Genomic DNA, 12,634 nt, shown 5'->3' on the forward strand with positions numbered 1-12,634 from the left:
ATGGTGGAAGGGGGGACCGCACACGGCTAAGAATATGATCACGTGGATCAACTTGTGTGTCTATGGGGTGCCCCCTGCCCCCGTATATAAAGGAGCAAGGGGGAGGAGGCCGGCCCTAGGAGGGGCGCGCCAGGGAGTAGGATTCCTACTCCTAGTTGGAGTAGGTTTCCTCCTTTCCTAGTCCAACTAGAAGAAGGGGGGAAATGGGGGAAGAGGGGAAGGAAGGGAGAGAGGGGCCGCGCCCCAAACCCCTTGTCCAATTCGGACTGGGCTTGGGAGGGGCGCGCGCCACCTCCTGGTCCTTTCCACTAAGGCCCATTAAGGCCCATTGCTTCTTCCTCGTATTCCCGTAACTTTCCGGTACCTCCGAAAATACCCGAATCACTCGGAACCTTTCCGATGTCTGAATATAGTCGTCCAATATATCGATTTTTATGTCTCGACCATTTCGAGACTCCTTGTCATGTCCCCGATCTCATCCGGGACTCTGAACTCCTTCGGTACATCAAAACTCATAAATTCATAATATAACTGTCATCGAAACCTTAAGCGTGCGGACCCTACGGGTTCGAGAACAATGTAGACATGACCGAGACACGTCTCCGGTCAATAACCAATAGCGGAACCTGGATGCTCATATTGGCTCCCACATATTCTACGAAGATCTTTATCGGTCAGACCGCATAACAACATACGTTGTTCCCTTTGTCATCGGTATGTTACTTGCCCGAGATTCGATCGTTGGTATCTCAATACCTAGTTCAATCTCGTTACCGGCAAGTCTCTTTACTCGTTTCGTAATACATCATCTCGCAACTAACTCATTAGTTGCAATGCTTGCAAGGCTTATGTGATGTGCATTACCGAGAGGGTCCAGAGATACCTCTCCGACAATCGGAGTGACAAATCCTAATCTCGAAATACGCCAACCCAACATGTACCTTTGGAGACACCTGTAGAGCTCCTTTATAATCACCCAGTTACGTTGTGACGTTTGGTAGCACACAAAGTGTTCCTCCGACAAACGGGAGTTGCATAATCTCGTAGTCATAGGAACATGTATAAGTCATGAAGAAGCAATAGCAACATACTAAACGATCGAGTGCTAAGCTAACGGAATGGGTCAAGTCAATCACATCATTCTTCTAATGATGTGATCCCGTTAATCAAATAACAACTCTTTTGTTCATGGTTAGGAAACATAACCATCTTCGATTAACGAGCTAGTCAAGTAGAGGCATACTAGTGACACTCTGTTTGTCTATGTATTCACACATGTATTATGTTTCCGGTTAATACAATTCTAGCATGAATAATAAACATTTATCATGATATAAGGAAATAAATAATAACTTTATTATTGCCTGTAGGGCATATTTCCTTCAGTCTCCCACTTGCACTAGAGTCAATAATCTAGTTCACATCTCCATATGATTCAACACTAACAGTTCACATCACCATGTGATTAACACCCATAGTTCACATTGTCATGTGACCTATACCCAAAGGGTTTACTAGATTCAGTAATCTAGTTCACATTGCTATGTGATTAACACCCAAAGAGTACTAAGGTGTGATCATGTTTTGCCTGTGAGAGAAATTTAGTCAACGGGTCTGCCATATTCAGATCCGTAAGTATTTTGCAATTTTCTATGTCTATAATGTTTTGCACGGAGATACTTTAGCTAATTGCTCCCACTTTCAATATGTATCCGGATGAAGACTAAGAGTCATCCAGATCAGTGCCAAAACTTGTATCGACGTAACCCTTTTACGACGAACCTTTTGTCACCTCCATAATCGAGAAACATATCCTTATTCCACTAAGGATAATTTTTGACCGCTGTCCAGTGATCTACTCCTAGATCACTATTGTACTCCCTTGCCAAAATTAGTGTAGGGTATACAATAGGTCTGGTACACAGCATGGCATACTTTATAGAACCTATGGCCAAGGCATAGGGAATGATTTTCATTCTCATTCTATTTTCTGCCGTGGTCGGGCTTTGAGTCTTACTCAATTTCACACCTTGTAACACAGGCAAGAATTCTTTCTTTGACTGTTCCATTTTGAACTACTTCAAAATCTTGTCAAGGTATGTACTCATTGAAAAAAAACTTATCAAGCGTCTTGATCTATCTCTATAGATCTTGATGCTCAATATGTAAGCAGCTTCACCGAGGTTTTCTTTGACAAAATCCTTTCAAACACTCCTTTATGCTTTGCAGAATAATTCTACATTATTTCCGATCAACAATATGTCATACACATATACTTATCAGAAATGTTGTAGTGCTCCCACTCACTTTCTTGTAAATACAGGCTTCACCGCAAGTCTGTATAAAACTATATGCTTTGATCAACTTATCAAAGCGTATATTCCAACTCCGAGATGCTTGCACCAGTCCATAGATGGATCGCTGGAGCTTGCATATTTTGTTAGCACCTTTAGGATTGACAAAACCTTCTGGTTGCATCATATACAACTCTTCTTTAAATCCATTAAGGAATGTAGTTTTGTTTATCCATTTGCCAGATTTCATAAAAATGCGGCAATTGCTAACATGATTTGGACAGACTTAAGCATCGCTACGAGTGAGAAAATTTCATCGTAGTCAACACCTTGAACTTTGTCAAAAACCTTTTTCGACAAGTCTAGCTTTGTAGATAGTAACACTACTATCAGCGTCCGTCTTCCTCTTGAAGATCCATTTATTTTCTATGGCTTGCCGATCATCGGGCAAATCCATCAAAGTCCATACTTTGTTCTCATACATGGATCATATCTCAGATTTCATGGCCTCAAACCATTTCGCGGAATCTGGGCTCATCATCGCTTCCTCATAGTTCGCAAGTTCGTCATGGTCTAGTAACATGACTTCCAGAACAGGATTACCGTACCACTCTGGTGCGGATCTCACTCTGGTTTACCTACGAGATTCGGTAGTAACTTGATCTGAAGTTACATGATCATCATCATTAGCTTCCTCACTAATTGGTGTAGTAGTCACAAGAACAGATTTCTGTGATGAACTACTTTCCAATAAGGGAGAAGGTACAATTACCTTATCAAGTTTTCTACTTTCCTCCCACTCACTTCTTTCAAGAGAAACTCCTTCTCTAGAAAGGATCCATTCTTAGCAACGAATGTCTTGCCTTCGGATCTGTGATAGAAGGTGTACCCAACAGTCTCCTTTGGGTATCCTATGAAGACATATTTCTCCGATTTGGGTTTGAGCTTATCAGGATGAAACTTTTTCACATAAGCATCACAACCCCAAACTTTAAGAAATGACAACTTCGGTTTCTTGCCAAACCATTGTTCAGATTGTGTCGTCTCAACGGACTTAGATGGTGCCCCTTTTTAACGTGAATGCATCTGTCTCTAATGCGTGATCCCAAAACGATATTGGTAAATCGGTAAGAAACATCATAGATCGTACTATATCCAATAAAGTACGGTTATGACGTTCGGACACACCATTATGTTGTGGTGTTCCAGGTGGCATGAGTTTGTGAAACTATTCCACATTGTTTTAATTGAAGACCAAATTCGTAACTTAAATATTTGTCTCTGCGATCAGATCGTAGAAACTTTATTTTCTTGTCACGATGATTTTCCACTTCACTCTGAAATACTTTGAACTTTTCAGACTTATGTTTCATCAAGTAGATATACTCATGTCTGCTTAAATCATCTGTGAAGGTCAAAAAATAATGATGCTTGTCGCGAGCTTTAATATTTATCGGACCACATACATCGGTATGTATGATTTCCAACAAATCTGTTGCTCGCTCCATTGTTCCGAAGAACGGAGTCTTTAGTCATCTTGCCCATAAGGCAGGGTTCGCAAGCACCAAGTGATTCGTAATCAAGTGATTCCAAAATCCCATCAGTATGGAGTTTCTTCATGCGCTTTACACCAATATGACCTAAACGGCAGTGCCACAAATAAGTTGCACTATCATTATTAACTTTGCATCTTTTGGCTTCAATATTATGAATATGTGTAACACTACGATCGAGATCCAACGAACTATTTTCATTGGGTGTATGACCATCAAAGGTTTTATTCATGTAAACAGAACAACAATTATTCTCTGACTTTAATGAATAACTGTATTGCAATAAACATGATCAAATCATATTCATGCTCAACGCAAACACCAAATAACACTTATTTAGTTTCAACACTAATCCCGAAAGTATAGGGAGTGTGCGATGATGATCATATCAATCTTGGAACCACTTCCAACACACATCGTCACCTCACCCTTTACTAGTTTCTGTTTATTCTGCAACTCCCATTTTGAGTTACTACTCTTAGCAACTGAACCAGTATCAAATGCCGAGGGGTTGCTATAAACACTAGTAGAGTACACATCAATAACACGTATATCCAATATACCTTTGTTTACCTTGCCATCCTTCTTATCCGCCAAATACTTGGGCAGTTCCACTTCCAGTGACCAGTCCCTTTGCAGTAGAAGCACTTAGTCTCAGGCTTAGGATCAGACTTGGGCTTCTTTACTTGAGCAGCAACTTGCTTGCCGTTCTTCTTGAAGTTCCCCTTCTTCCCTTTGCCCTTTTCTTGAAACTAGTGGTCTTGTCAACCATCAACACTTGATGTTTTCTTGATTTCTACCTTCGTTGATTTCAGCATCACGAAGAGCTTGGGAGTTGTTTCCGTTATCCCTTGCATATTATAGTTCATCACGAAGTTCTACTAACTTGGTGATGGTGACTAGAGAATTCTGTCAATCACTATCTTATCTGGAAGATTAACTCCCACTTGATTCAAGCGATTGTAGTACCCAGACAATCTGAGCACATGCTCACTAGTTGAGCGATTCTCCTCCATCTTTTAGCTATAGAACTTGTTGGAGACTTCATATCTCTCAACTCGGGTATTTGCTTGAAATATTAACTTCAACTCCTGGAACATCTCATATGGTCCATGACGTTCAAAACGTCTTTGAAGTCCCGATTCTAAGCCATTAAGCATGGTGCACTAAACTATCAAGTAGTCATCATATTGAGCTAGCCAAACGTTCATAACGTCTGCATCTGCTCCTGCAATAGGTCTGTCACCTAGCGGTGCATCAAGGACATAATTCTTCTGTGCAGCAATGAGGATAAACCTCAGATCACGGATCCAATCCGCATCATTGCTACTAACATCTTTTAACACAATTTTCTCTAGGAACATATCAAAATAAACACAGGGAAGCAACAACACGAGCTATTGATCTACAACATAATTTGCAAAATACTACCAGGACTAAGTTCATGATAAATTTAAGTTCAATTAATCATATTACTTAAGAACTCCCACTTAGATAGACATCCCTCTAGTCCTCTAAGTGATCACGTGATCCAAATCAACTAAACCATGTCCGATCATCACGTGAGATGGAGCAGTTTCATTGGTGAACATCACTATGTTGATCATATCTACTATATGATTCACGCTCGACCTTTCGGTCTTCGTGTTCCGAGGCCATATCTGTATATGCTTGGCTCGTCAAGTATAACCTGAGTATTCCGCGTGTGCAACTGTTTGCACCCGTTGTATTTGAATGTAGAGCCTATCACACCCGATCATCACGTGGTGTCTCAGCACGAAGAACTTTCGCAACGGTGCATACTCAGGGAGAACACTTCTTGATAATTAGTGAGAGATCATCTTATAATGCTACCGTCAATCAAAGCAAGATAAGATGCATAAAAGATAAACATCACATGCAATCAATATAAGTGATATGATATGGCCATCATCATCTTGTGCTTGTGATCTCCATTTTCGAAGCACCGTTGTGATCACCATCGTCACCGGCGCGACACCTTGATCTCCATCGTAGCATCGTTGTCGTCTCGCCAATCTTATGCTTCCACGACTATCGCTACCGCTTAGTGATAAAGTAAAGCATTACAACGCGATTGCATTGCATACAATAAAGCGACAACCATATGGCTCCTGCCGGTTGCTGATAACTCAGTTACAAAACATGATCATCTCATACAATAAAATTTAGCATCATGTCTTGACCATATCACATCACAACATGCCCTGCAAAAACAAGTTAGACGTCCTCTACTTTGTTGTTGCAAGTTTTACGTGGCTGCTACGGGCTTAAGCAAGAACAAATCTTACCTACGCATCAAAACCACAACGATAGTTTGTCAAGTTGGTGTTGTTTTAACCTTCGCAAGGACCGGGTGTAGCCACACTCGGTTCAACTAAAGTTGGAGAAACTGTCACCCGCTAGCCACCTTTGTGCAAAGCACGTCAGGAGAACCGGTCTCGAGTAAGCGTACGCGTAATGTCGGTCCGGGCCGCTTCGTCCAACAATACCGCCGAACCAAAGTATGACATGCTGGTAAGCAGTATGACTTATATCGCCCACAACTCGCTTGTGTTCTACTCGTGCATATAATATCAACACATAAAATCTAGGCTCGGATGCCACTGTTGGGGAACGTAGTAATTTAAAATTTTTCCTATGCAGACGCAAGATCATGGTGATGTATCGCAACGAGAGGGAAGAGTGTGATCTACGTACCCTTGTAGACCGACAGCGGAAGCGTTAGCACAACACGGTTGATGTAGTCGTACGTCTTCACGGCCCGACCGATCAAGCACCAAAACTACGGCACCTCCGAGTTCTAGCACATGTTCAGCTCGATGACAATCCCCGGACTTCGATCCAGCAAAGTGTCGGGGAAGAGTTCCGTCAGCACGACGGCGTGGTGACGATCTTGATGTACTACCGTCGTAGGGCTTCGCCTAAGCACCGCTACAATATTATCGAGGATTATGGTGGAAGGGGGCACCGCACACGGCTAAGAATATGATCACGTGGATCAACTTGTGTGTCTATGGGGTGCCCCCTGCCCTCATATATAAAGGAGCAAGGGGGGAGGCCGGCCCTAGGAGGGGCGCGCCAGGGAGTAGGATTCCTATGGAGTAGGTTTCCTCCTTTCCTAGTCCAACTAGGAGAAGGGGGGAAAGGGGGGAAGAGGGGAAGGAAGGGAGAGAGGGGCCGCGCCCCAAACCCCTTGTCCAATTCGGACTGGGCTTGGGAGGGGCGCGCGCCACCTCCTGGTCCTTTCCACTAAGGCCCATTAAGGCCCATTGCTTCTTCCTCGTATTCCCGTAACTTTCCGGTACCTCCGAAAATACCCGAATCACTCGGAACCTTTCCGATGTCTGAATATAGTCGTCCAATATATCGATTTTTATGTCTCGACCATTTCGAGACTCCTTGTCATGTCCCCGATCTCATCCGGGACTCTGAACTCCTTCGGTACATCAAAACTCATAAATTCATAATATAACTGTCATCGAAACCTTAAGCGTGCGGACCCTACGGGTTCGAGAACAATGTAGACATGACCGAGACACGTCTCCGGTCAACAACCAATAGCGGAACCTGGATGCTCATATTGGCTCCCACATATTCTACGAAGATCTTTATCGGTCAGACCGCATAACAACATACGTTGTTCCCTTTGTCATCGGTATGTTACTTGCCCGAGATTCGATCGTCGGTATCTCAATACCTAGTTCAATCTCGTTACCGGCAAGTCTCTTTACTCGTTTCGTAATACATCATCTCGCAACTAACTCATTAGTTGCAATGCTTGCAAGGCTTATGTGATGTGCATTACCGAGAGGGCCCAGAGATACCTCTCCGACAATCGGAGTGACAAATCCTAATCTCGAAATACGCCAACCCAACATGTACCTTTGGAGACACCTGTAGAGCTCCTTTATAATCACCCAGTTACGTTGTGACGTTTGGTAGCACACAAAGTGTTCCTCCGGCAAACGGGAGTTGCATAATCTGATAGTCATAGGAACATGTATAAGTCATGAAGAAAGCAATAGCAACATACTAAACGATCGAGTGCTAAGCTAACGGAATGGGTCAAGTCAATCACATCATTCTTCTAATGATGTGATCCCGTTAATCAAATAACAACTCTTTTGTTCATGGTTAGGAAACATAACCATCTTCGATTAACGAGCTAGTCAAGTAGAGGCATACTAGTGACACTCTGTTTGTTTATGTATTCACACATGTATTATGTTTCCGGTTAATACAATTCTAGCATGAATAATAAACATTTATCATGATATAAGGAAATAAATAATAAGTTTATTATTGCCTCTAGGGCATATTTCCTTCAACAGCGGGAGGCAGCAGGCGGCGACGCGATGGAGAGAGGCGCGGCGGCGGCTACGGATGGCGCGCGGGGCAGGCGGCAGCGGTGCGGGGTAGGGAAGGGACGGGCGCGGCGGCGGTGACGGGGTGCAGCGGTGGTGGGTGCAGTGGCGGCGGCGGCGACGACGACGACCCTATGGTTGGATCGAAAAGGATGATACCATGTAGATGAATAGTTTGCAATACAAAAGTCGTTGTATTGATGAGGTGGTGGTGCACGTATATACAAGTACACGATAGGCCTTAATTTCAACTACACACAATTAGAAGGTGGGCCACAACACATAATACATGCAACACAAATATATACTCAACAAGGATGAGCTCTATGGAGGCCTCCATTTGCAAAATTCAAACTTCATCAGAATTCATATTCTTACGTTTCAAAAAGTTTTGAAAAAAATACAGATATACATGGAGGCATAATTTATATGTGTGTAAATTTTCAATATGCATGAAATACGTTTGAAATGAGGGATATGCAAAAAAGAAAAAGAACAAGTCTGAGGCTGTTCAACACATGATACTATTCATCCTCAAAATTCATGAATTTACTTTTTTTGTAGGGTCGCATTTCAAGGTATTTCATCCTAAACTTTTACACATATACTTCCTCTGTTCCCAAATACTTCCTCTGTAAACTAATATAAGAGTGTTTAGATGACTAAAATAGTGATCTAAACGCTCTTATATTAGTTTACGGAGGGACTATAAGTCTTTTTAGAGATTTCAATAAGTGACTATATATGAAGCAAAATGAGTGAATCTACATTGTAAAATATGTCTACATACATTCGTATGTTATAGTCCATTTAAAATGTCTAAAAAGACTTATATTTAGGACGGGGGGAGTACATTTCATCCTTGCATATTTTTTCAGATTCTTTTTAAATCAGAAATTTTGAATTTTGAATTTTTATAAAATTTCGGTCTCCATGGAGCCGGCCGGTCACCAAAACGCTCCACTCCACACAGTGCACCATGACATTCTTTTTACGGATCCATGACATAGTTTCACCTGCTACCGTGCGGCTCCGCTAGAAACCACTCTGCGCTCCCACTACAAAAATAAATGGTATTTTTCTCTAAATATGCGCCATGACCTAGCTAGTTTTCACCTGCTGCACTGCTGCTAAGCCCCCCGGCGCGGCGTGCGACGGAGGCAACGGATGCGTAAAGCGCTACAGAATTGCACCAAAGACACACGCTTCCGGCCGCGCATGACCGCGCCGGGCGGTCTTATCCTTATCTTTGCCTTCCATGTACGAAAGGTTTCCACAGACCAGTGGTCTACTCTACTGTATGCAAAGAGAGGAATATATATCTAGCTAGCTTAGCTTCCTTTGGGTAGCTTTATTTAGAGTAGACACCATTATCACATATTCCGGCTGTTCCATCCATGAAGTGTCATTTCATATCTTTGGTAATCGTTACGCCGCCGCCGTCGTATATGGATGGCCTCCCTCCCCGGCTTCCCCAGCCCTCTATATAGAGCTTAACCGGCAAGCTGATTAATAAGGCGAGGTAAAAACAAGTCTAATATAATGGACAAGTTTAAGGAAAAGATAGATGAGGCGCCGTCGATCGGCTCCAGCAGCTGGGTGGTGGAGATGGAAGCGACGATCCGCGACATCGACCCGGAGGTGGAGATGGCGCGGTGGAAGCGCCACTCCATCTACCAGGTGCCGGAGCGGATCAAGAACCTGCACAACAGCAAGGCGTACCGGCCGGAGCTGGTGTCGCTGGGGCCCTTCCACCACGGCGAGCCCGACCTGCTCCCCATGGAGGAGCACAAGCGCCGGGCGGTGGTGCACCTGGTCAAGCGCTCCGGGAGGCCGCTGCGGGACTTCGTGGCCGCCGTGGCGGAGGCCACGCAGCAGCTGCAGGAGGCGTACAAGGACCTCGCCGGCCAATGGCGCGGGGCGGAGAACCGGCAGCGGTTTGTGGAGCTCATGGTCACCGACGGCTGCTTTCTGGTGGAGGCCATGAGGATGGACGCGCTGGGTGGGAAGGTGGACGATGATTACGCGCCCAACGACCCCGTCTTTAGCCAGTATGGCTATCTTTACATGTGGCGGTATATCCAGTCGGACATGGTCATCATGGAGAACCAACTGCCTCTGCTTCTTCTCCACAGGCTACTAGTCGTTCTGGATCATGACAAATATCAGGTATATATACTACCCAATTACCTGCTCATCAATTAATTAGTGCTTATTATCTTTTCTTCACCTTTTCATATTTTTTAAATTAATTTCAAAATTAGGTGGTACAAACTGCAATATACTGCTAACATTAAAATGGTGCATATGTACTTCTCTATGTGTGCATATATATTTTTTCAACTAATTAAGCTCTTAAAATTGAATAAAATGCAACAGCGACAGTTATGTGGCCCTAACTATCTATACATGTTAACTGGTTGCTACAGGACGCTCGAGAGATCAGTAAGTTGGTGCTTGATTCCCTGTGTCCATGGCGTCGACACATGGTTGAAACTAATAACCCATTGGGGCTCCACCCCCTTGACATCTTACACCAAAGCCTCACCCATGACGATCACCAAGACCGCAAAGGTTCGAAGGCTTATGTCATGCCCTCCGCAATAGAGATCTACGAAGCAGGAATTAATTTCAAGGTGAGCGAGACTGACAGTCTCCTCGACGTGCACTTTGAAAAAGGCGTGCTAAGCATGCCGGCGGTTAGGGTCGACGAATGCACTGAGAAGAGGTTTCTCAATCTGATGGCATTCGAACGCCTCCACCCTGCTGCTGGCAATGCGGTGACGGCCTACGTTATCTTCATGGACAACATGATTAGCTCAGCCAAGGATGTAGCCCTGCTCAGATGTAAGAATATTATCGAGAGTGGGTTGGGCAGCGATGAAGAGGTAGCTAAACTCCTCAACAACACGCTAAACAAGGGAGGAGTGATGAGCCCATCTAGCAGGCTCCATGATGTGCAGCGGCAGGTGAATGCCCACTGCATGAAGAGCTGGAATAGGTGGCGGGCTAACTTCATACAAACCTACCTGAGGAATCCTTGGGTGTTCATTTCCCTCGTCGCCACTATTATTTTATTAGTTGCCACACTCTTGCAGACCGTCTATACGGTTGCACCTTTCTATAAGTACATGTCAACCTAGTAGCAAATTGGTACTCTGTCAGTTCCAAAACAGCCATCATATTAGGTTTTGTTAGGAAAAATATTTGACCGGCAATTACTCTATTAATATGTACTTCATGTGACATAAAATTGATGTCATTAGATTTGTTTTGAAAGTGCCTTTTGTTGTTTATGATTTTGTATCACAAAAGTTGTCTTATTGTTGGTGAAATTCTTTCCTAACAAGACGTAACACAACTGGTATTTTGAAACGAAGGGAAATGACCCATGGGTCTCCTACTATGAGCACCTAAATATACTTTTTATGATCTATGTGTTTACAACATATGTAAGTTGCCTTCGATGTGGAAACCTATCCACAACTAATTTCGCAACAGATTCAAAAGCCTTGAGTAAAATGCTCTTGTTAACTCGTATGGGAGGAATTTTAAGAGTTTCTCAACGACTACAAGGCTTATCCATCTAATACTCCCATGGTTTCATAGGGAAAGATCCACTTGTATCATGAGGAGATGACAAAAAAAAATTGTGACCTGAGTTTCAGTATCAGTGCCATTAGGACTACCGAAGGAAATTGGATGGGAGCCAAGACTATCATTCGATATTTCCTAGGCACCAACTATATTCTCATGATGTTTCAAATTTTAGGGACATTATCTGAACTCCAATATCAACGGATAAACCAACGCTAGATACTTATCAGATCCGTACAAACTATAGAACATAATCAGACTATTTTCTTTTCTTTTTGACTGGCGAGATCTCTAACTAGAATCAGAGTAAGATAGACCATATATATTTGTGGAATCAATGGTAAATTAACTTAATGTTAGCATGCTCCATGACTAGAGACGAGCCCCTCTAATTTTCTGGCCAACATAGCAGTGCTCTGTTATTCTTCATCTTTCCTGTCCACACCAAGCTGACCAGAAGGAACCATACCCACATCCTGTAACCCGTGTTATTGCTTCCGAATTACAGCTCAAATGTGTTATGCTTGTCATTTCCTCATCATAATTTCTAAATTTATTGGCGTAAATTGTATCAAAACTGGTCCCCATCTCTCTATTACTGGACCCCTCCTAATTCAAAACTACAATACCATCAAACATTCTTACTCGTCTCTCGACTATTTCCTCAATATTTGATTTTTGTGATCTCTCGTGCGGTATCGTCCTTCTTCCCTGGTAGACCTCGGTTACGGAATCCAGGGGAGGTGTTCGTGCTGGAAATGGTGACGTCTCGCTTCTTATTTGCTGTATTTTAGGGCACTGAAAA

General features: G+C 43.2%; 1 protein-coding gene across 1 annotated transcript; it reads left to right on the forward strand.

The window, feature by feature from the left end:
• Positions 1-9,736: 9,736 nt before the first annotated feature.
• LOC123184796 (UPF0481 protein At3g47200) lies at positions 9,737-11,530 on the forward strand. Its single transcript, XM_044596857.1, has 2 exons — positions 9,737-10,401; positions 10,662-11,530. The coding sequence occupies exons 1-2, from the start codon at positions 9,775-9,777 to the stop codon at positions 11,373-11,375; spliced, it is 1,341 nt and encodes a 446-aa protein (XP_044452792.1). The 5' UTR covers positions 9,737-9,774; the 3' UTR covers positions 11,376-11,530.
• Positions 11,531-12,634: the final 1,104 nt, after the last annotated feature.

Source organism: Triticum aestivum, chromosome 2A (genome assembly GCF_018294505.1).
Source record: "Triticum aestivum cultivar Chinese Spring chromosome 2A, IWGSC CS RefSeq v2.1, whole genome shotgun sequence".
Classification (NCBI taxonomy): domain Eukaryota; kingdom Viridiplantae; phylum Streptophyta; class Magnoliopsida; order Poales; family Poaceae; genus Triticum; species Triticum aestivum.